The 25,926-nt window shown below is 40.6% G+C and overlaps 1 protein-coding gene across 1 annotated transcript in view; it reads left to right on the forward strand.

The window, feature by feature from the left end:
* Window positions 1-25,926, forward strand: part of ADCY1 (adenylate cyclase 1) — a 1,733,599-nt gene that overhangs the window by 727,298 nt on the left and 980,375 nt on the right. Inside the window, exon 9 of the mRNA XM_063452027.1 lies at window positions 2,037-2,231. Within this exon, the coding sequence (XP_063308097.1) occupies window positions 2,037-2,231 (195 nt within the window). The remainder of the gene's footprint in view (window positions 1-2,036; window positions 2,232-25,926) is intronic.

Below are 25,926 nucleotides of genomic sequence, written 5' to 3' on the forward strand. Positions count from 1 at the left end.
CTGAATAAAACATTGAATACATTTATAATAGAGATATAGCAATTGGCCTCATAGTCCAGTTCAGACGAGGCAGAGTGAGGACAAACATGAAGAGGAAAAACATAAACAATGTTTATTTTTTCCTCTTCTTTGTAAGCTTTCTCTATGCTAACTGTCAGGTGCAAACAACAGAGTCTATAACAAGTATTGACAGGAAGGAGGTATTCAGGATAAAGAGGTTTGGTTTTCACATAAATGAGGTTACTAGCTAGAGTCTGAATTCCATTCGAACATGCCTTATTTGGTCCGGACTTCAGCTGAACTAAATTATGTAGGGGCTGTTATAAAAATAAAAATTATAATAATCAGGGGGATGAGCTAGTGCATCTTTCTCCAGCCCCCACCTGCTGCCAATTAAATGAAATAGGAAGGGTGGACATGCCAATGTGCAACACACCAAATAGTGGTATTTCCACCCCTTCTTCCTCCCACTAGGTGGCTAGACACCCCATTAAAAATAACTGTTTCTACCTACCCCCTCATCACACTAATTGTGAGGGGGACAATGCAACTAATACCTGTTAAAAATTATACTTACCATCAGAAGTATTATTTCTTCTAATTCATATCTTCAGGCCCCCCAAAAAGGCTAAATTGAAATCCATCATCTCATGAAATAACTCCTTAAAATAAAACCCCACTCCACCCAAAAAAAAAACAGACACAAAAAAGTAATACATTTTCACCCATAGAGAGCCCTCTTTGAGATAGAGCCCTTTTTTTTTAAAAAATAAACTAAGTCTCAAGAAAAGTGAGAAGGGGTATACCATTCGAGGAGTGGTCAATAGAATGTCAGCCACCTTTGTTTAACTAATTATTGGCCCCACCTACTGCCTACTACATACAGGCATTAGGTCCTCTCTGATTATTATTTTTACAGCCTCACCTGCTGTCAATGGGTAGGGGCTGGGGGACACACACTAGATCCTTAATGTGAATATTTGTGCAGCACCCAACCAGTGATCATGAGTAGGTGTGGTGGTGGTCAGTAATCTCTCAAACACCCATTACCTACTTAACAGTCCTTCACCCGACACTTACAGAGTAAGACCACGGGGATGACTCCCCTTTTGTCACATGATGATGGAGCTTTTTGATTAAAAAAAAAAGTTTTGCACAGTGGTAGTGTCAAAATGTCTTTCACAAATGCAATGTCTTGCCCTAAAATTGAACCAGTGATTTGATAATTATACTATTAAAGGAATACTCAAGCACCATAACAACTACTTTTCACTTTAGTAATTATATTGCTAGAATTGCCCTGACTCCCCATTATAAGTAGTCTAAACATGTGTGAATGGTTTGACTTATTTCCTGAGGTCCATCGGGCACTACTTCTCTCAACTACATGGAGAGCCGGAAGCTCCTGCTTAGACGTTTACATTAGCTCTCCTAAGATATGGACAGTGCAGGGTTAGTTCATTGGCTGAGATATTTAAATTCAGCCTGGAGACTGAAGTAGAGGCAAGGAGTGGTGCTAGGTTTTTCATGAACAGTTTGACTAATTACATTATAAGGATGACAGGGCATTCCTGGCACCATAAAGTTCGGAGTAGTGCTTATGGTTCTTGGAGCATTCCTTTAAACTTTAACAAAGTTATTTACTATAGTGAGAATTCAGAGTGAATTAAAAGTGAATTTAAAATAAATTTAAGATCAAAATCGCAAAACTGGAAAAAGTTAGCTATGCTTTCAGTTCAGCTACTCTGGCCTTAAAGGGACACTATAGTGTTCAGAATATGTTAAATGTGTATTCCTAATGCCATAGTGCCTTAATCACCATTTAAGTGATTTTATTTGCTTTTTCTTCCTCACAGTGCTGGTTTCCTTGGTGAAGCTCATGACAACCAGACCACTTAACTTTAGTAAATAAACTTGTAAATGTTTGCAAAAAGTAAAAAAAACCAAAAAAAAAAAACAGTACATTTATTGTAATGGTATAATAATACAAGAATGTGGCTTCCTAATCATTATTTTATTATTTGTTTTTTATTTAGAGGAGAGCTTTAAGAACAGCCTCTGAAAAACTCAGGAACCGTTCTTCCTTTTCTACAAATGTAATTCACAATACCCCAGGAACCCGTGTAAATCGCTATATTAGTCGTTTAATTGAAGCTCGCCAGACTGACTCGGAGATGTCGGACTTGAATTTTCTAAGTTTAAAATATAGACAAATTGAACGTGAACAAAAAGTAAGTAAAGTGAGTTACAGGTTTGTAATAGCATAGTTATTATATATTTTAAATATGTATGCCTCATTTCATGCATTTGAAATGAGAATCAAAACATATGAGTAGTGATGTCGCGAACCCGAAATTTTCGGTTCGCGAACGCGAACTTCCTCTAATGTTCGCGAACCGGCGAACCGGGCAAACGCCCATTGACTTCAATGGGCAGGCGAATTTTAAAACCAACAGGGACTCTTTCTGGCCACAAAAGTGATGGAAAAGTTGTTTTAAGGGGACTAACACCTGGACTGTGGCATGCTGGAGCGGGATCCATGGCAAAACTCCCATGGAAAATTACACAGTTGATGCAGAGTCTGCTTTTAATCCATAAAGGGCAGAAATCAGCTAACATTCCTAAATCACAATGGATATGGATTGACACCTGACATATGACATATTGACACCTTGACATATGGATTGACACCTTGACATATGGATTGACACCTATCCTAAGGATCCCTGATGCACACGGACACAGAGCAGAATAGGGACTGTTCCCCCTACATAGGGTCACTTGGCAGATATGGCGTGGTCGTGGGAGGAGGAGGAGGATCACTTTCACCTCTTCCCCTGTTAGATTCCCGTTGTGCTGTGACATCACCCTTATAAGCTGTGTAAAGCATACATTTTAAATAAATTTTTTAAATTTATTTAGCAAATTCTGCATGACTTGTAATTCGGTAACATTTCCGCCACTGTCTGCTTATACCGGGGGTCTAGTAGCGTGGACACCCAGAACAGGTCGTTCTCCTTCAGCCTTTTTATACGAGGGTCCCTCAACAGGCACAACAGCATGAAAGACCCCATTTGCACAAGGTTGGATGCCGAGCTACTCATTTCCCGTTCCTCCTCCTCACACAGAGCAGAATAGAGACTGTTCCCCCTACATAGGGTCACTTGGCAGATATGGATTGACACCTGTCCTCAAAACCCCTGATACACACTGACACAGAGCAGAATAGAGACTGTTCCCCCTACATAGGGTCACTTGGCAGATATGGATTGACACCTGTCCTCAAAGCCCCTGATACACACTGACACAGAGCAGAATAGAGACTGTTCCCCCTACATAGGGTCACTTGGCAGGTATGGATTGACACCTGTCCTCAGGGACCCTGATACACACTGACACAGAGCAGAATAGAGACTGTTCCACCGACATAGGGTCACTTGGCAGATATGGATTGACACCTGTCCTCAGTGACCATGATACACACTGACACAGAGCAGAATAGGGATTGTTCCACCTACATAGAGTCACTTGGCAGATATGGATTGACACCTATCCTAAGGATCCCTGTTACACACTGACACAGAGCAGAATATAGACTGTTCCCCCTACATAGGGTCACTTGGCAGATATGGATTGACACCTATCCTAAGGATCCCTGTTACACACTGACACAGAGCAGAATAGAGACTGTTCCCCCTACATAGGGTCACTTGGCAGATATGGATTGACACCTGTCCTCAAAGCCCCTGATACACACTGACACAGAGCAGAATAGAGACTTTCCCCCCTACATAGGGTCACTTGGCAGGTATGGATTGACACCTGTCCTCAGGGACCCTGATACACACTGACACAGAGCAGAATAGAGACTGTTCCCCCTACATAGGGTCACTTGGCAGATATGGATTGACACCTGTCCTCAGAGACCATGATACACACTGACACAGAGCAGAATATGGACTGTTCCCCCTACATAGGGTCACTTGTCAGATATGGATTGACACCTATCCTAAGGATCCCTGTTACACACTGACACAGAGCAGAATAGAGACTGTTCCCCCTACATAGGGTCACTTGGCAGATATGGATTTACACCTATTCTAAGGATCCCTGATACACACTGACTCAGAGCAGAATAGGGACTGTTCCCCCTACATAGGGTCATTATGTTCCTTTTTTTGGTTTGGTTTTTGAAGCCACAGTACAGCACCAGAGGGCCGAAAAATTAGGCATGTACACATGCCTGAAAAATTATGTATTGTTGCAGCCGCTGCTGTAGCAGCGGCCATAAAAATTTATGTTTGTTTCCCAGGCAGAAAGTGCCCTAAAACATTGCGGCTTGAACCCTAGTTGGTGGCGGATAAGTCACACAAGTCAACCGGCATTCAGAGCTAAAATACAGCAGCGTGTGGACCATTTTTAGCCCAAGGCAGCTCATCTCATCAGGCCTTTTTTAGTCTAATGTATCGCCCAGTGTCAGTCCCTTCGGGATCCATCCCTCATTCATCTTAAAAGAGGTGAGGTAATCTAGACTTTTTTGACCTAGGCGACTTCTCTTCTCAGTGACAATACCTCCTGCTGCACTGAAGGTACTTTCTGACAGGACACTTGAAGCGGGGCAGGCCAGAAGTTCTATCGCAAATTGGGATAGCTCAGGCCACAGGTCAAGCCTGCACACCCAGTAGTCAAGGGGTTCATCGTTCCTCAGAGTGTCGATATCTGCAGTTAAGGCGAGGTAGTCTGCTACCTGTCGGTCGAGTCGTTCTCTGAGGGTGGATCCCGAAGGGCTGTGGCGATGCGTAGGACTTAAAAAGCTCTGCATGTCCTCCATCAACAACACATCTTTAAAGCATCCTGTCCTTGCCGGCGTGGTCGTGGGAGGAGGAGAAGGATCACTTCCACCTCTTCCCCTGTTAGATTCCCGTTGTGCTGTGACATCACCCTTATACGCTGTGTAAACCATACTTTTTAATTTATTTTGCAAATGCTGCATCCTTTCCGACTTGTTGTAATTGGGTAACATTTCCACCACTTTCTGCTTATACCCGGGGTCTAGTAGCGTGGACACCCAGTACAGGTCGTTCTCCTTCAGCCTTTTTATACGAGGGTCCCTCAACAGGCACGACAACATTTGCACAAGGTTGGATGCCGAGCTACTTATTTACAGTTCCTCCTCCTCAGTGATGTCAATGAAGGTATGTTCTTCCCCCCAGCCACGTACAACCCCACGGGTACCAGATAGGTGACAACGAGCACCCTGGGATGCCTGTTGTGGTTGGTCTTCCTCCTCCTCCTCGAAGCCACATTCCTCCTCTGACTCCTCTTCCTCACAATCCTCTTCCAGCGTTGCCGCAGGTCCAGCAAGCGATGCTGATAAGGCTGTTTCTGGTGGTGATGGTGACCACAACTCTTCCTCTTCCTCTTCCTGCTCATCTACGGCCTGATCCAGCACTCTTCGAAGGGCATGCTCCAGGAAGAAAACAAATGGTATGATGTCGCTGATGGTGCCTTCGGTGCGACTGACTAGGTTTGTCACCTCCTCAAAAGGACGCATGAGCCTACAGGCATTGCGCATGAGCGTCCAGTAACTTGGCAAAAAAATTCCCAGCTCCCCAGAGGCTGTCCTAGCACCCCGGTCATACAAATATTAATTAACGGCTTTTTCTTGTTGGAGCAGGTGGTTGAACATTAGGATTGTTGAATTCCAACGTGTCAGGCTGTGGCAAATCAAGCGCCTCACTGGAATGTTGTTTCGCCGCTGGATATCGGCAAAGTGCGCCATGGCCGTGTGGGAACGCCTGAAATGGCCACACACTTTCCTGGCCTGCTTCAGGACGTCCTGTAAGCCTGTGTACTTATGCACAAAGCGTTGTACGATCAGATTACACACATGTGCCATGCACGGCACATGTGTCAACTTGCCCAACTTCAATGCCGCTAACAAATTTTTTCCGTTGTCACAAACCACTTTGCCGATATCCAGTTGCTGCGCAGTAAGCCACTTTTCCACCTGTGCGTTCAGGGTGGACAGGAGTGCTTGTCCGGTGTGACTCTCTGCTTTCAATCAAGTCAAACCCAAGACGGCGTGACGCTGCCTTATCCAGGATGTGGAATAGTACCTGGGGAGCTGGGGGGTGCCATTGATGTGGAGCAAGATGCAGCAGCAGAAGAGGACTCAGCCGAGGAGGTTATGGAAGAGGATGGAGTAGGAGGAGTAGAGGAGGTGGCAGCAGGTCTGCCTGCAAGTCGTGGCGGTGTCACCAACTCCTCTGCAGAGCCATGCATTCCATGCTTGGCAGCCGTCAGCAGGTTTACCCAATGTGCAGTATAGGTGATATACCTGCCCTGACCATGCTTTGCAGACCAGGTATCAGTGGTCAGATGGACCCTTGCCCCAACACTGTGTGCCAGACATGCCATTACTTCCTTTTGCACAATCGAGTACAGGTTGGGGATTGTCTTTTGTGAAAAGAAATTTCGGCCGGGTACCTTCCACTGCGGTGTCCCAATAGCTACAAATTTTTTGAACGCCTCAGACTCCACCAGCTTGTATGGTAAAAGCTGGCCGGCTAATAGTTCGGACAAGCCAGCCAACATGTCCTTGACAGACACATGACTGTGGGCAGATGAGCGGGAACTGCTCAAGGCGGGAGACGGAGTGGCGGATGGTTGAGAGGGGGCAAGGAGGACAGCAGTGGTTGACGTGGCTGAAGATGCTGGACCAGGAGGAGGATGGTGGCTTAGAGTTTGCGTGCTGCTTGTACTCATATGTTGATCCCATAGGCGTTTGTTATGTGTGATCATGTGCCTACGCAAAGCAGTTGTACCTAGGTGGGTGTTGGACTTCCCACGACTCAGTTTATTTTAGCACAGGTTGCAAATGGCATCGCTGTTGTCAGAGGCAGACACACAAAAAAAATGCCACACTGCTGAGCTCTGCAATGACGGCATTCTGGTGGTGGCAACAGCATGCGTTGATTGGCGTGCTGTCGGTCTGACCCCGGGTGCCGATGCATGCTGTCTGACTGTGCCACTAGCTCCTTGCGACGACCTCCCCCTGCTTCCAACTCGTCTCCTCCTCCTCCTCTCTGTCTCCCCATCTGAACTTTCGCCCTGTTCTTCTTCTTGCCGAGCGGGCACCCACATGACATCCATGGACACATCGTCATCATCAACCGCTTCACTTGTATCTGACAACTCAGCAAAGGAAGCAGAAGCGGGTAAAACATCATCATCATCACACTGTACGTCCATGTGTGTAATGCTTCCTGCCTGAGACATATCCCTGTTATCTACATCCTCTGGCAATAATGGTTGCGCATCACTCATTTCTTCAAACGGATGTGTGAATAACTCCTCTGACATACCAAGTAAAGCGGCTGTGGTGGCGGCAGGCGGGTGAGTGGTATCTTGAGAGGTGCCTGAAGCTAAGTTGGAGGAGGATGGTGCGTTAAGGTTCCGAGCGGAAGCTGTAGAAGATTGGGTGTCCTGTGTTAGCCAGTCACATTCACATTAGCGCACCCCATGGGAAAGCATTGAAAACAATTTTCAATGCTTTCCTATGGGGAATTGAGCGACGCTTGAGGTCCTCACACAGCGTGAGGACGTCCAGCGACGCTCTAGCACAGAAAACCTGTGCTATAGAGCAGGAAGTTCCCTCTAGTGGCTGTCTACTAGACTGCGACTAGGGGAGGACTTAACCCTGCAAGGTAATTATACACTTGCAGGGTTAAGGGTAGTGGGAGTTGGCACCCAGACCACTCCAATGGGCAGAAGTGGTCTGGGTGCCAACAGTGTCCCTTTAAGCTATTGTGACACCAGATATGAGTGGTGGCATTGGGCAAGTCCTTCAAACCAAAACGCGTTTCGCTAAGAGCTGGCTTCCTCAGTTGGTGTAGGTTTTCAAATGGAGCTTCTCCCTCTTTCATATGGTGTAAATTGCTTAATTCCCGGCATCTGTGTGAACGAACGTCCAATCCATAGGACGTATACCTCATTGATGCGTCCATGCCGGCATCCGAAAACCCGGAAATCCGGTCCGTGAAACGCACACGTGACCGGTCCGTGAGATGCACACGTGACCGGATAGCATGTATGTTCGCATGTAGTTTACTACTCTTCTTCCTGCTGAATCTTCGTGGAAAGCATATCTGCGTTCCACTTCGTCCATTGATGAAAATGTTCACATAACGTCTTATTCATAATAAGTCCAATCTCATATTTATAGTTCATTTAAAAAAAGAAACAGAGGATAAACAAGAAAGAGAGGAGAATTAAGAACAGATTGCATATAAATATTGATGCATATCATAAAACAAATACAAATATAAGAACTAAGATAAATCCAAGATAAAATATTTAATATACTGGCCTACAAGGAAAACCTAATAACATGAGGGGGCTGATTAACGAAAATAGTAAAAAAGGACATCCACAATATAAATGAAGAAGTAGTGAATATAAAGTGCCAATGGTGAGAAGTAGGGAATCCAACCCATTACAGATAAATACACTTAAACGTAATACATAGGGGAAATAAGGAATCTCAATGGTAAGGTGGAGAAATACTATATTAAAAAGGAATACTTATAAAAAATGGCATAACTCGAAATCTAGATTTAGTCCAAACAGAACTAAAGTATTAAAATTATAAATAAATGAAATTTCTTCCTTCCCAATTTATTGAAGAAAATCTCCACCTCTCCATTTCCTCTTAATTAACTTTAGTGCACAAAATGTGAGTCCCATTCCTGTGACTCTTGTATTTGTTTGAATCTGGGTTGTGTTGGGCTCTTGTGAAAAGGAGAAGAACATTCTAGGCAAGAAGCAAGTAAAGGAGAATATACTTGAAGTTATAGTGAGGTAGTTGCAAATGTCTCAGGGAACCATCGCAATCCCACAAGAAATATCCAGAAGTCTCCTAGGAGACAACAGAATATGTTAGATGATCGACGGTCCACCACTTATAATCGCTTTCAGATTTTAGAACACAACACTTCCCCCAGAACTTCTCCTTTTCACAAGAGCCCAATACAACCCAGATTCAAACAAATACAAGAGTCACAGGAATGGGACTCACCGGGCAAAAGGAGAAGATCGTGGGAAGAAGGAGAAATAGAAGACGAGGAGGAAAGGAAGCACAACAGGGAGAAAAGAGGACGGATGTAGAATGTAAAGGGATTTTTAACCTTTCAGGAAAAGAGTTAAATAAAAATGAATTAGAGATTTTAAACAAAGGACTAAAATTTGCACCAACGTCCGATTTTAAACCTTTTTAATTTTGTATCGATCTTAATCGTTTTATCAGACAATTATGTTTGAAAAAGTTTTTTCACAATAGAAGTAATACAATAGAACAAACCACCATCTCTCCATTTATACATAGTAACCTTAAAGAAAAATCTAAATTGTTCCCCAAAAATATGATCTCTAGTGAGATACAGACATTTGAGACGATGGCGATGAAGGAAGTTAGTAAGATTAAACATACTAATAAATATCAAAAAAATCTTTCATCCATTGGAACAAAAGCTTTAAAAAATATACAAAAGAATGAAGACCTTATCATTAAGCCAGCAGACAAGGGGGGGGGGGGGGGGAGACATATACATAGGTGAAGCAGAGAGACTATTATCAGATGTCCAGACATATAGGAACTTAACATCTAATCCAAGCCGGGAAGTTGCAATGAAATTTGAGGAATGTATTAAAGAGGGATTAGATCACCCTATTTTATCCGACTCAGAAGCAAAATATCTGAATATTCAAAACCCACAAATCCCAGTATTTTACTGTTTACCGATCCGGTGCACTTAACAGATCCACCAGGGAGACCCATAATTTCTGGAGTAGATAGTATTTCGTCAAGGACATCAGAATATATTGATGTCCTTCTCCAACCAATAGTTGTGAAGAACGTTACATACTTGAAGGACACAATACATATTCTCCAGATTTTAGATAATATTATATGGGAAGATAATTACATACTAGTAACCTGTGATGTGAGTTCCCTTTATAGTATTATTCCCCACAATAAAGGAATTGAGGCAGTGCAATATTTTTTAGAACGATCAGATTTTAAACAGGAACAGATAGATTTTATCAAAGAAGGGATAGTCCTCATTTTAACTAATAACTTCTTTTGGTTCAAAGACAGTTTTTATCTCCAAATCAATGAGACGGCGATGGGGACCAAGTTCACACCCAGTTATGCTAATTTATTTATGGCGTACTGGGAAGAGACATTCATTTTGCATAGTCACTTTGCAGCGAACTTGGTCACCTATCGCTGTTACATTGACAATATATTTTTTATTTGGAAAGGAGATGAAGTAAGTCTGGAACATTTTTTAACTTTTGTAAACAACAATGATTGGGGGATTAGACTTACCTCCACTTACAGTAATTCGGACATCAATTTTTTAGATTTGAATATTTTTATAGAAGAAGGGACACTCCATACCAAAAATTTTTTAAAGAGGTAGATTGTAATGGATATATAGACCTAACGAGTTGTCATCATACCCCATGGCTTATAAACGCACCAAAGAGCCAATTTATGAGGTTAAGAAGAATTTGTACGCAAGAAAGAGATTTTCTAACACAGACACAAGTTATAAAGAATCAATTTTTAGAAAAGGGGTATAAGGAAAATAGTTTACAATCAAGCATTGAGGAAATTAAAGGATTGAAAAGAAGTGATCTACTTTCTTACAATAAAAAGAAAACACGAGATGTAGGAAGAAATACGTTTAAGATCCCGTTTGTTTGTGACTTTTCAGCTAAGAATAAAAAAGTACGATATGCCATTAATAAATATTGGCATCTGTTACAAGATGATCCAATTCTTAAAGAAATTTTGCCATCGAAACCTCAAATAGTGCATAGTGGGTGTAAAAACATTAAACCGTTTTTGGTTAATAGTGTTTTAAAAGACCCCTCCAGTAAAAATGAAAATTTTCTCACAAAAAGTAAAGGATTTTATGGATGTGGGGCATGTCTGGCATGCAGGGAAACTAATAGTAAAAAAAGAAATGTAAAAAACACCAAAGAAATTAGTAACAAAGAGTATGTTATAAGAGATCAGTTGACCTGCTTTTCTAAAAATATTATCTACCTCTTAGTATGCCCCTGTAATAAAATGTACATAGGGAGAACAATTAGATGTTTACATATCAGGGTTTCCGAACATATAAGGAACATCAAGAAGGGTATAGAAACACACAGTGTCCCTCAACATTTTAAACAATATCACAGTCAAAATCCACAGGGACTCACATTTTGTGCACTAAAGTTAATTAAGAGGAAATGGAGAGGTGGAGATTTTCTTCAACAAATTGGGAAGGAAGAAATGTCATTTATTTATAATTGTAATACTTTAGTTCCGTTTGGACTAAATCTAGATTTCGAGTTATGCCATTTTTTATAAGTATTCCTTTTTAATATAGTATATCTCCACCTTACCATTGAGATTCCTTATTTCCCCTATGTATTACTTTTAAGTGTATTTATCTGTAATGGGTTGGATTCCCTACTTCTCACCATTGGCACTTTATATTCACTACTTCTTCATTTATATTGTGGATGTCCTTTTTTACTATTTTAGTTAATCAGCCCCCTAATGTTATTAGGTTTTCCTTGTAGTCCAGTATATTAAGTATTTTATCTTGGATTTATCTTAGTTCTTATATTTGTATTTGTTTTATGATATACATCAATATTTATATGCAATCTGTTCTTAATTCTCCTCTCTTTCTTGTTTATCCTCTTTTACTTTTTTCAAATGAACTATAAATATGAGATTGGACTTATTATGAATAAGACGTTATGTGAACATTTTCATCAATGGACGAAGTGAAACGCAGATATGCGTTCCACGAAGATTCAGCAGGAAGACAAGTAGTAAACTACATGCAAACGTACACGCTATCTGGTCACGTGTGCTTCTCACGGACCGGTCACGTGTGCGTTTCACGGACCGGATTTCCAGGTTTACGGATGCCGGCATGGACGCATCAATGAGGTATACGTCCTATGGATTGGACGTTCGTTCACACAGATGCCAGGAATTAAGCAATTTACACCATATAAAAGAGGGAGAAGCTCCATTTGAAAATCTACACCAACTGAGGAAGCCAGCTCTTGGCGAAACGCGTTTTGGTTTGAAGGACTTTTGTTATGTTGTTTTGATTCAATTGAATCTTTGTTATTAGTTTTATCGTCATTCTTTATTTTATTTAATACATTTCTTCCTGATCAATTGGATACCTTCCCATTTACATCTTTACCTATCTATTGGGAGTGGAAGACATCAGGAGGATACAAGGAAAGGGTAGTGGATCCCCTTTTAAAGATCCCGAGGCGTATACCACTAGAGCCAGGTGACCTTTTAGCTCTATATTTGTGAGTTCACAATTCATAAGTGTTTTTTACTCTATTACTCGTTCTTATTACATATGTCTGCACTATTATTTGGTTGTTTATCATTTACAGGCTATAATACGGTGTCATCCATATATATCGTTTATACATTTGTACAGGTATTTCAGTGCTCCACTTATATTTTCTATCTTTTTGTATATGATTATTTGTGAAGGTTAAGGGAAGAGCCTACTTAAGTGTAGAGCCTGATCTCACCTTTCTGGCGGAGTGTGCACTTTCTTGTTTGTATATTTGTGGGATCACTTGCCTAGGGCATGAAGGCCGATAATTTGTAACCTATTGGACACCTAGAACTCTAATAGCCAATAGATTCTATAACAGTGAACCATTGTGGAACTCTAAAGGTAAATTGTTGTACCTGATACTGTAAAGTCTGAACGTAGGAATGGTTTTATTACATGGAAGCTGAGCCTTTACTGGCAGATTAGCTAATGCCCAGTGGCAAAAATTACCACTAAGTGACGGGTGAGGGCTTGCTAATTGCCAAGCGGCAGGAGAGGCTCTAACTATGCATTGGCCTGAGGGAAATGTGAGGCCACGTGGAACGTTGTGGCAGGGTGTAGGCCTCTCGGTGACAAATAACAGCAGAAAATAGACTGGGCATGATCAGTGAAGTCCTCTGTGACGAAGTGCCCTTTGCCACTTGTGCCTGGAGTGGACTAATGGCTAGCCTTTTACGATGTGACTATGGCCCCTGGGAGTTATGGCCATTTAAAAACCTTTATTTATGGCTATTGTACTTTGGAGACTGTTTCTGGCTCTTTAACCCCTTAAGGACCAAACTTCTGGAATAAAATGGAATCATGACGTGTCAGACATGTCATGTGTCCTTAAGGGGTTAAAGTGCATTGCTACAATTGTACACTTTTGAAGTGGCGATTTTGATTCATTCAAACGTGAACAGCAGTGTTTGGTCGTCAATTTTATGGAACTGAAATTGTATAAGCGACGGCACCAATACCGCTGAACTTCTACCTTCTCTGTGACTTACACACTTCGACAATAGCTGAACGCCTAAATAGACAAAATAATATTACGCATAGTTTAGAAGAAGATGAAGGTTTTAAACATACTTCTTTTCAAAATAGGTCCAATTTTTACCCCAATTATCTGAAACATGGCAGTATAGAGGCATTTGAAAAAGCGGTCTTTAATGATTTTAAGAAATTAGAGAATAGACGTGTTCAACATAATCTTACCTATGAAGAAAGGACAGCTTTATAGGGACTCAGAGAAAATGATCAGATTGTCATCAAACCCACAGATAAGGGTGGTAGTTTGGTGATAATGGACTCTGGAAAGTATGTGGTAGAATGTATGAGACAATTGGAGGACACTGAGGTTTATAAACGATTGGATGGGAATCCACTGGGGAATATGAAAAAATCATTGATAAGACTTTTAGATAGAGGAAAAGTAGAGGGGTTTTTAACATGTAAGGAATATGAATTTTTAAATGTAAAAACACCAAGAATCCCGGTATTCTATATCCTTCCGAAGGTCCACAAAGACCTAGTAAATCCCCCCGGAAGACCCATTGTCTCGGGTATTGGGTCTCTGTCTTATAATGTATCTAAATATATAGATTCTTTCCTACAACCTCTAGTGAGCAACACTAGTTCTTATCTGAAGGACACTACAGATGTCCTGAGGATGTTCAAAGATTTTGTATGGAAGGAGGGGTACGCTCTATTGACCTGGGATGTTACCTCCTTATACACATGCATACCTCATGACAGGGGTTGTGCTGCTGCTAAATACTTTCTGGAGTTAGATCAGACTTTGGAGCAGAAACAGATTGATTTCCTTATTGAATGTATCAGATGGACTCTAGAAAATAACTATTTCTGGTTCAACTCCCAATTTTTTTTACAGCTGAGAGGGACTACGATGGGCAGTACCTATGCGCCCAGTTATGCTAATTTATTTATGGCCCATTGGGAACAGAGTTTTATCTATGGGCAGCATGATTGGAGCACACGGGTACGTGCCTATCGCGGCTACATCGATGATATTATTTTTATTTGGAATGGACCAGAAAAGGATTTTAATTAATTTTTACATTTTATGAATAACAATATGTGGGGTATTCACCTCACTGTTTTTTTCAGTATGGAGTCCATAGATTTTTTAGATCTTAAGATTTTTATAGATGAAGGAGTCCTTAAAACGGAAACCTTTTTCAAGAAGGTGGATGTTAATGGGTATGTGACCTATAGCAGTGGGCACTATTCCCCTTGGCTGAACAATATACCGAAGGGCCAACTCCTAAGACTGAAGCGAAACTGTACAGAGGAAACGAGATACCAAGAACAAGCACAGGATCTCTGTAAAAAAATTAAGGAAAAACAATATCCGGAGGAAATCCTAGAGAGAGCTCTCGATGAAGTGAAATAGGTCACACAGATGGAATTGATAGATCGAAAACAGGAATAAAAGAATGACCCAGATGGTTTTAAAGATGTTTTAGTTTTTGATTTTAACGATCAACATAGATCGGTCAAACACATAATAAAGAAATACTGGCCAATACTAAAGACAGATAAAGATTTGGGAGATCTACTACCACCCGAACCTAAAGTCACCTTTCGAGGAGCACCCAGCCTAAGAAGCACCTTAGTACACAGTTTTTATAAAGAAAAGATGTATAGACCACCTGGTACGTTTTTAGGAGAGTAAAACGTTTTTTTTTTAAATGTAAGATGTGCTATGCATGCAGGACCGTTAATAAGAAATATAACAAAACAGAGCTAACTTTTAAATCGGAGAAGACCAGTAAGGAATTTATTATCAGAGAGCATATTACTTGTCACTCCAACAACGTAATATACCTTCTCCAATTCCCCTGTCATTTACAGTATGTGGGGAGGACTACACGTCCTCTCCATGTCATAATAAGAGAGCATATATATAATATTAAGAAAGGTCTGGAATGTCATAGTGTCTCTGAATATTTTAAGAAAATACACAATCAAGACCCTAGTGGACTGGAATTTGTAGGGATTAAACAGGGGTTTAGGGATTGGAGAGGAGGAGATTTTATTCGGACAGGAGGAGATGCGTTGGATTTTTTTACTTGATACCTTATCCCCGTCCGGTCTTAACAAGGATTTTGAGTTGTAATTTTTTATAAATGTTTTTTATTTATATAAATATATATTTTTTTAATTTTTTTTTTACTCCTATCAATGCCTAAAACACCCGGTATATATGGACTGGGGCTCTGCTTTTTGATATTAATCCTTCGTATGAGATTATATTTATATTTTTATTTGGGTTTTAGTTCTATGTATTTATATTTCTTTGCAATATGTGTATGTATCGATCTTATAGGAGGATTCCTGTATTACTTTTTCTATTTCTATATGATTTTTTACTCTGGAAGTTTGCATTTAGAAGATCACCCCCTTTTTTGCAGACTTTTTATTTATGGGATGATTCATTTATGTGTTATGGTAGCTATCTCTTTCTCATAACATATATATTTAATGTATGGTTATTTCTTAGGTTGGTATAGTATGTATATATATATGGATTACATATAATATTTTATAACAAAATCTTCATAAATGTAATATATTTATATGGAACACTGTTTCTATCTTTTTAAGTGAATATGTGACTGCATTAGATTTTTCAAATTAAAGTTTTTTTAACAGACTATAAATGGATTTCTAATATTGACTTAATGAGGTCAAATGGCCGATTGGATCACGGCCTCAGGACACATTGTATATAACATGATCTTCAGTGGGAGGAGATTATGCTCATTTGAGAAAGCCCCTAGAGGTGGGGCGAAACGCGTCACGTGACCACGTGATCGACATACACGGAAGTGATTCTGATATATCCACCAGCGAAAGACACCATTCCGAGAGGGAGGAAGATTGCAGTTTTACTCTCTTCACGGCATCAGATCCCCATTTGGTGTGGTGAGCTTGCGGTGGACTTTGTCGTTTTTAATGTTGCTGATTGGAGTTTTTTTATACACATTAATAAATCTTGCGTCTGACATAGTGGTCACTGGAGCATTTCTCTTGGATCCCACGTACCCAAGGGGCTGATCCTCCCTGGGCATGATAGCCAGGAGTGGGGCTTATACCACTCTTTACTTGTGAGTCTTTTTCCTATAGAGACAGTTTTATATGTTTTTATACTAATAACTTTATTGCACTAGGAGTGCTTTCTTTGTCCCCCCCCCCTTTTTTTTGTCTCCTTTATTATAGTACCCAGCTGTACTTACTGGCAGGCTATAAGTATACACTTGTCAGTGTCTTGTTTTGCACGTAAAGTGCATTTTTTGGGATTTTACACTATCACTGTATGTATATTTCTGAGTCACTTTATTAGATTTGAGGTGTCTCTGCATATATTTTATGCGCACTAGCACTTTTTTCTTCTTGTACCATATTACCAGGGTATATTGCTGGTGCTGCTTTTTATACCCATTGTTTTGTATATAGAGAATCTGCGCCAATTTATCTATTTTATATACTGCCGCTCGACAATTCGACCGCCACTTTACCATTGACATTTGCGCGAACGGTTGCGTTCGTCTATTTGCACTGCAATTAATATGGGAAATAGACCGGCCGCACAGCCCAAATCTATGGAACTCTTTTGGACATGAAAATGTGCGTGCGGTCAGTCAAATGTGACTTCTAGCTAACTCCCGAACGACTGAACGGATTTGCATGAATTTTGGATTTGTTGTTCCCATAATTATGCTGTTTCTGAAAATATAAGTTTTATACGAATGTGATGTATAGTTTTAAAGTTATAGAAATTGTGTAAAAAGTGTATTTTTCGCTTGGAGATAATTGAGCTGATACAGTAATTACCCCAATTATCTCCCAAACAGAGGGGAGGAATTTACTGTAATGAATGGAAGTGTTTAACTGTGTGTCTGCACTAAGGGCCTCCCGAGAAGCATGTGCCAGCAGGGGCCCGGTCGGGCGCTGTAACAGCGCGACCGAGCCCCTTCCTGTTCTGCAGCCGTCACTTCCTCCCACCGGAGATAATAGCCACTCGGGAGGAGGAAGACAGGGAGGAGGGGAGTTCCACCCTCCAGCCTGCCACGGGACCAGGGAAACCACCCTCCAGGAAAAGTTAAGAACCTGGAGGGTGGCTAAATGTATGTCAGTATGTCTGTGTGTCAGTAGGCCTGTGTGTGTGCCAGTATGTCTGTGCCTCAGTGTGTGTCAGTATGTCTATGTGTGTGTGTATGTGTCAGTATGTCTGTCAGTGTATGTGTCTGTGTGTGTCAGTATGTCTGCCAGGATATATTTGTGTGTCAGTATGTATCTGTGAATGTTTTAATGTCTGTGTCATCCAGACGAGGTCGCCCCAGAAGTGCCCGATGAGGGACTTAAACCTGGGTACTTTGCAATCCTAAACCTGCTTTTTTGCCTCTGAGTCACTATACAGCTCTAGTACTTGTAACACCAAACAAGTTATTTACAAGTTGGAGTGCCCTTGTGGCCTCCAGTACGTGGGCCAAACCAAAAGGACACTCAAGATCAGGCTCAGGGAACATGCCTATAACATCAAAAGGGGTTTCGAGAAACACTCCCACTCCAGTCATTTTAGAACACATCACAATGGTGATCCAACACTCCTCTCGTATTGTGGAATAGAAAAGGTGGAAATACCATGGAGGGGAGGGGAATTAAGTAAAACCCTAACGTACCGGGAAATGTTCTGGATTTATACCCTTAAGACTCTGATACCTTTGGGCCTCAATGCAGAGCTAGAATTAGCCAATATACTATAACATAAGATTAGAACTACCACCAGCTCATAACATATACAATTTCTGGCTAATCTGTTTAACCCTTCAGCATTTAGACATAAATAGGGATCTATATTCCCCAGCAATTGAGAACCCTTGACAAATAGCGTTCCATTATTGTGTATACAAAAATAGAGTTTATCCACCCCTAATGTATATGCAATTTTACATATAATCATTTAAGTTTTAATCTATATGTTTAGAATTTTTATATTTTATCAGTACGTCCACAATGAGTTTTGGGAATATTTTTGTACTATACAGAGATTCCAAACTCAAGATTTATGTTTATTTTTTATAACTGATTTTTTATAACTGGCATATTTCCCCTTTTTATATAGAGATTATTATGCCTTGAGATATAGGTTGTTATCAAGTCTCTGTCCTGATGGGAAGACTTTAGACGTATCTATATACTCTATAGCTACTAGTTCACTATTCTTTATTCATTAGGAGTAAGTATGCCAGTTTTGAAATTTTATATCACTTGTAATGTGTTACCAACGAGATTACATTAAAATGTGACTGTTAAAGCTTCTATACACACAAGTAAATTGTTTTCTCACCTGCTCCACTCAGTTGACCTGTATGATGCTTGGAGAAACTTATACCTCGCAGCTAGAGATTACACTTATTTCTCTCACGTCCATACTACATACACACGCATAGACCTTTGTCTGATAGATAAATCTACACTACCGCATCTAAAAACTCAAACGATAGGGCAACGTTCATGGTCTGACCATGCTCCGATAGAAACCGTTATTGGAGTTCCTTACCCTGCTAAAGGCCGGGGTAAATGGAGACTAAACGAGTCTATTTTAGATTGCCCAAAAAAACGCAATACCATTGCTACTGAACTAGATAACTACTTCACAGCCAACTCCACTGATGATACATCTACCGAAATGGTGTGGCTCGCCCATAAAGCGGTCATAAGAGGGGAATTTATAAAATTAGGTTCCCAACAGAAAAAACGTTTCCAAAACTCGATAACTGCATTAACTCAAAAACTGGCGTCATTGGAAAAGTTAAATAAGTCCGTTCCCTCTAAATCCCTATCTAAACAAATAACGAAAACTCAAGAGGCTCTCCGCCAACTGCACGCTCAGGAATATAATAACAACGCACGAAAGCTGCAACAACATTATTACCACATGGGAAACAAAGCAGGCAAATTGCTAGCAAACAAATTGAAAACTAAATACCTTCAAACGAAAACTCCCTACATCATTTCCAAGTCAAACTCAAAAATTTATAACCCCAACAAAATTGTAGACGAATTATCCTATTACTATGAGGATCTATATAATCTACAGACTAATACAGATACACATACGCCCAATCTTGAAGAAATTGAAAGTTATTTAACACAGGTAGACTTACCACAAGTTACACAACAGCAAAATGACCTACTAGGCGCACCATTCACGGAAGAGGAGGTAGCGACAACCATACGATCCCTCCCAAAACACAAAGCCCCAGGTCCTGACGGACTTTCAAATTACTATTACATTTAAATGGCACCACAATTGATTCCACACATCACGCAATTATTCAACTCAGTTCAAAAATCTGGATCATTTCCACGAGAAATGCTGGAAGCATTCATCATTACTCTGCCCAAACCAAACAAGTCGCCGACGATTTGTAGCAACCTTCGTCCAATATCACTTCTGAATGCTGATGTCAAATTATATGCAAAATTGATCGCTAACAGATTGAAACCCCTTCTGCCCAACTTAGTTTCCATAGAACAAGCAGGCTTTGTCCCGGGTAAACAAGTGGGGGACAATACAAGATATTGTATGGATCTATTGGAGTGGGCGTTCAAAAATAAAATAAAAGGTACTTTTATGGCTTTAGATGCTGAAAAGGCTTTTGACCGCCTGAATTGGTCATATATGGAACGTACACTATCAGCGTTCCAATTTTCAAGCCATTTTATTACAAGCATAAAAGCCCTCTACTCTTCGCCCTCCGCTAAGGTCTTCAATACAGGCTTTATTTCACGTAGTTTCTCCATAAACAATGGAACCAGACAAGGCTGCCCACTGTCTCCACACATTTTTATTTTGTGTCTGGAACCATTAGTTAGAATTATCAAAAAAGACACCTTAATTCCAGGTCTTATCACACCAGCAAATAAATTTTGATACAGAATTACGCTATATATCTTTCTCTGTTTCTTTTCTTCAAAGGTATTTCTACATTTCTCTGAGCTCCTACATATTACTACGTTATCTGGACTTCCTTTTTTTCAGGACTTTGTTACAGAACTGTACATATATATTTTTTATATATTTGGACACTTTGTTATATGACTTTCCTATTTTGGCATACAAATGCACCTTTTTTAATTCTAAGGGGATTATCTACTTAGCGCTGAAACCTATACACATACTTGTTTTTTAGAATTGGGAAAATTATTTTTCTGTTTTAGCAGCTATTATTGTTTGAGTACCTGCGGTACTACATTTACTGTATTATCTTGATTGTTTATCGACTTTTTACGTCGGTCTTTTATTTTCAACTTGCGCTCTCTTTTCAACTATTTTTTAGCTCTAGTAACTGCCTGAAGTATAATCTTGCCTTGTATCCAGCACTTGGGGCTGGACGTTATTCTGTGGCTGCTCCAACATTCTCAGCACACCTGTGGCTGATCACCAATTAGCCAGGTATAAGACACTGCCTCTCTCTGAGGGCAGTGTCAGTTCATTGACTCTGGTTCCGTATTGCTGTTTGTGTTCCAGTGTGCTCCTGTTGATTCCTGACCTTGGCTTGTTATTTCGTTGTACCCTGATTTCTGGCATCCTCTGACCTCGGCTCTCTACTCTTTTATCCTGATTTCTGGCACCCACTGACCTCTGGCTTACCCACGACTATTCTCCTGGTTTATCCGTTTCTGTACTGCGACTTGGAGCATTAACCTGCACAGCCCCTGTGCACAGACTCACAGGCCTGACCACCTTGGCCTGTGTTTGAATGCAAGGGTAAGCATATATCTGTGCTACAGACTCCCAACCAAGGTAAGCCGTTACAGTCTGTCTGTGTGTGTGTGTATGTCAGTATGTCTTTGTGTCAGTATGTCTTTGTGTGTGTATGTGTCAGTAGGCCTGTGTGTGTGTCAGTATGTCTGTCAGTGTATGTGTCTGTGTGTCAGTATGTCTGCCAGGATATATTTGTGTGTCAGTGTATGTGTCTGTCAGTATGTATCTGTGAATGTTTTAAAGTATGTCTGTGTGTATCTGTGTGTATGTCTGTGTGTGTGTCAGCATGTCTGTGTGTGTGTCAGTATGTCTGAGTGTGTGTATGTCAGTATGCCTGTGTGTGTGTGTGTGTGTCAATGTGTCTGTATGTGTCAGCATGTCTCTGTGTGTCAGCATGTCTTTGTGTGTGTATGTCAGTATGCTTGTGTGTGTGTGTGTCAGTGTGTGTGTCAATGTGTCTGTGTGTGTCAGCATGTCTGTGTGTGTCAGCATGTCTTTGTGTGTGTATGTCAGTATGCCTGTGTGTGTCAGTGTGTATGTCAGTATGCCTGTGTGTGTGTCAATGCGTCTGTCAGTGTATGTGTCTGTGTGTGTGTCAGTATATCTGTCAGCGTATGTGTTTGTGTGTGTGTGTCAGTATATCTGTTAGTGTATGTGTCTGTGTATGTATGTATGTCTGTGTGTGTGTGTCAGTATGTCTACCAGTATATATTTGTGTGTCCGTGACTGTGTGTGTCAGTATGTATCTGTGAATGTGTTAATGTCTGTCTGTGTGTGGATGTGCCATTACATCTGTCAGTGTGATTGTGGGGTGGGCATATTTGGGGGTGAGATGGTGGGAGGGGCAGGGCCCAGGGGGCCCATATTATAAACGGCCCTGCCGGTGCGGTGCTTGTGGTCCTCGGTGCAAGCTAGGAAGTGTCCGTCAATGGAAGGTACTCGGTCGGAGTACAGGTGATCCGTTACACCCTCTCTATGCAACCATGCGAGGCGACTAACTATGCTTTGGACCATATGGGCGTAACTTCCGAGTATGAGGATGGGAGTAGGTCTCACGGGACAACTTACTTATGGCTTGAATGCCAGAAAAACTTATCCTAATTGGCCTTAGATCCCTAACTGCGAGTGATTCTAGAAATAGGCCCCCCTACGTGGGTAATGATCGTACCTGAGACTGTATAGTCTGAAACTTAGGTTTTGATAGGAGTATGAAAATGAGAGTAGCAGGGTATAGCAACCTAAAATTGAGAAACGTAAAATAGTATCTGAGAATATAGTACACTGAGCGGGCCAGATCGTGGACCCCAAAAATAAAGATGACCTACCCCACTGTCAGACAATGAAAATATGAAAACAGTCAATGGGAATGATGAGTAACTTTGGCAGGAGTGACAAGTTGGATAGGGTGTATTACCTAAATGAGTAAAACGTCAGTATGACCAACAGAGAAGGGTATAGAACTAGAAAGAAAAGTTGATTAAATATGAACTAACCTAACAGATAACTTGCTGGTTTATATGAGAAAACCACAGTAAATGAAGATAATATGCCACCAACCGAACCTAAGAAAAATACAATACATGTAAATGTAGCAACTAAGACTGTTTAGCCATGAAATGTGTTTGATTTCATAAAAAAACAAACAAAAAAAAATACTATTAGCTGTAATACCAAGATTTACCCGCAGGTGGTAAAAAGGGGAGAATATTATATAAAATCTAATGAGTAGTCTGTAGTGTAAACCTTTAAATATATTACTGTAATTGGTATGGAGCAGAGAAAAACTACCATGCAGTTTGCTTGCATAAATAAATTAAAACATAAAAAGAAGTTATTGTTTGATATAGTGCAATTCTCAGCAAAACATAGAAATAACAATAAATATAGTTGATCCAAATAATTGGATGAAATGGTAATACCCAGCGTGCTGCATTTTTTTTTTTAATATAGTATATGCTTAAGTCCAATAAATAATGGTCTATGTTTGGATACACTTGTATCAATAGAGTTCTTGTAGTGATAAAATGGCAACAGTCGTATAATTTGTAAGCTATTTCAGTTTCCTCCAGTTGTAGTTAAACTGGGATATGTATGCTGGATTAGTTTAATTTGTATAGTACAATATTAATAAGATGTCTTTGAAGATTCAGCAGTGATATTAATAATATTTGTACCCTTCTTGAATGAAAATGGCAATACTAACAGATCATGATACGTGACCTTTAGTTAATGAAGATTACTCCGTTCTGAAAGAAACAGAGTTCGAGATCCATAGTGCTTACGGTGTAAAAGAGTATTTATTGAAAAATTTATATAGTTAAAAAAGCACTCACACTTGGTAAACACTCTTGCGCTATACTGGAGTCAGGATGTATGGTGTAGGCAGCTGATAGAATTCTGCAGTCTGGCCGGCAAGTGAATGGATTGACTGTGAGCCGTGTGCGTGTCACCGATCCTCCTGCGGTCCAAGTGTAGCTCGGTTGGGTTTACGGTTAGTGCCAGAAAGAAGTGCTGTAACGTCCTTAAGCATTTTGTGAGTTTAACTTACTTCATAAGGGGATGTCGAACATATAACTTTCACGGGTTTAAATAGCCGGGTACATTTGGCTTATGTTAACTCTTTGCGTTATAGTCCATACTTGTTTCAATACTTAGCATATATTGTAATGGGTTACATAAGTAGTTGTCGGTGAGCACATATGGTTATAAACATTGATATACTCTAATTGTTTACACTAATCATGAAAAAAAATCTTAAAAGTGAGCATACTGAAATTGATTCCTGTGTTGTTACTAAGGAATAAGAGATCGTAAAATGACAGCAAGTTGATACATTGAGGGATCGAAATATTATGAAAAATAAGAAAGGGAATTCTAATGGTTGGTGTGGTTGTTTATGGAAAGTGTTAAAATAGGTTTCCAGAACCTTAACAGGGCACCATTTATTATATGCAGGTAAAAGAGGTATGCTGACCGGCCTTTATTAACAATGTGATAAGTGGCTAGGTTGTCCGAAAAACATCTGACTGAGTAACCGGCCCAGTCCGTCCCCCAGGCAACGGCAGCGGCCACGATTGGGTATAATTCAAACATGGCCGATGTAGTGGAGAAGCTAGGTAGGGACTTAACTTCTCTAGGCCATAGCCATTGATTTCCACAGATGGCTGCAAAACCTTGCATCTGTCCAAAGTGTAGGTAAATTGTCCAGAAGAAGGGGGATGAATATGGCTTGCCCATTCCAAAATGTGAGAAAATTGTGCCACATGAGTAAGTCAGCTGTTGCGTGAGTGTCTAATGTAATTCGTCTGAGGTGAGTTTCGGGAACAAAGAAAGTAAGCGGGAAATGAAGCATCTACCCTGTAGAATGATCCTCATGGCAAAATTTAGCAACCCCAGCAGAGATTGAAGTTCTTTCCGGTTGCAAGAACCTAGCTGTAAGTACAGCTCAATGCTCGATAGGGTGCGTTTAATCTTATCCTGGTGAAGACTTGCTTGCATGTGAATCGAGTCTAGTTGAATCCCCAGGAAATGCATAACCGTATCTGGACCTATGGTTTTTTGAAGGGAGACTGGTATAACCGGGGACTCAAAAAGAGCCAACATGTGCTAGGGGCTAGTGAGTTGTTTTCAATTGTGAGAAAGTCATCTAAATAGTGAATTACAGTCGGACATCTGCACACATTAAGTAGTAACCAACACAAAGTTTCCGCAAAGATCTAGACTATTTTGGGGCCGAGAGAAGAAATAATATAAACCCTGCAATTTAATGCCGTGCAGATGCCACAGTGAAGGGTAAATGGGAAGTAACTTAAAAGCGTTGACAATGTCCGTTTTACTGAGCCATGCTCCTGTCCCAGCTGCCAAAATGGCCCAGATGGCATTGTCAATAGTGGCATATTGCAGAGAAAATTCATCGAAGGGTATGAGGAAATTAGGGCTGGGAATACCAACATGTACATTTACATATTATATTTATGTAAGAACGTCCCATGTGCAACATATTTATACATTTTCTCAATGCGTTATGCTGACACTCTTGATTTTATACTAGAATATGCAGTCAAATAAGTACACTTAGGAAGATTGGGAACTGTCCAATTTTTGATATAGTTTGAGATTATATTTCCCCATGCATGAGATACAGCATATCCTTTTAACGTGACCTTAGCATATATTCTTCCTATTTTCACTCAGTAATCTTTTTGAGTTGTTATCAATCAGGAGTCGCTAAAGTGTGGTCCATTTAGGAGACTACCGTATCCTTGTGTCGTCCCTCTTTGTAATGTCAAAAGGAGTAACTAAATTCAACTTGGGAATTATAAAAACTGGGGGGGGGGAGGAGAGGGGGGAAGGTATTTAATCGACCTATATTCCACCTATATTGTTTTGTTCAGGTATTCAGTGTGCTAGTCCTTTGGTGTGTCTTTAACCTGTCTCCATTGGTCCCATTTGTCCCATGCCTTGCACCACTTTGTATTTCTGGAGTTCATCTTCCTCGTTTCAACTTCATATTTTTTAGTTACATCTATGTCCCTTAGGCATTGTTGGAAATCCGGCGGGTATGCTTTTAGCCACGACCTCCCTATTGCGGCTAGTGCCGCGATGATGGTGTGATATATTAAATAACGGTCTACTTTGTGGAGATCTTGTGGTAGTGCCAGTAGTAAATATGTTTCTGGTGAGTGTGGTAATGATTCGCCT

Source organism: Pelobates fuscus, chromosome 4, assembly GCF_036172605.1.
Source record: "Pelobates fuscus isolate aPelFus1 chromosome 4, aPelFus1.pri, whole genome shotgun sequence".
NCBI lineage: Eukaryota > Metazoa > Chordata > Amphibia > Anura > Pelobatidae > Pelobates > Pelobates fuscus.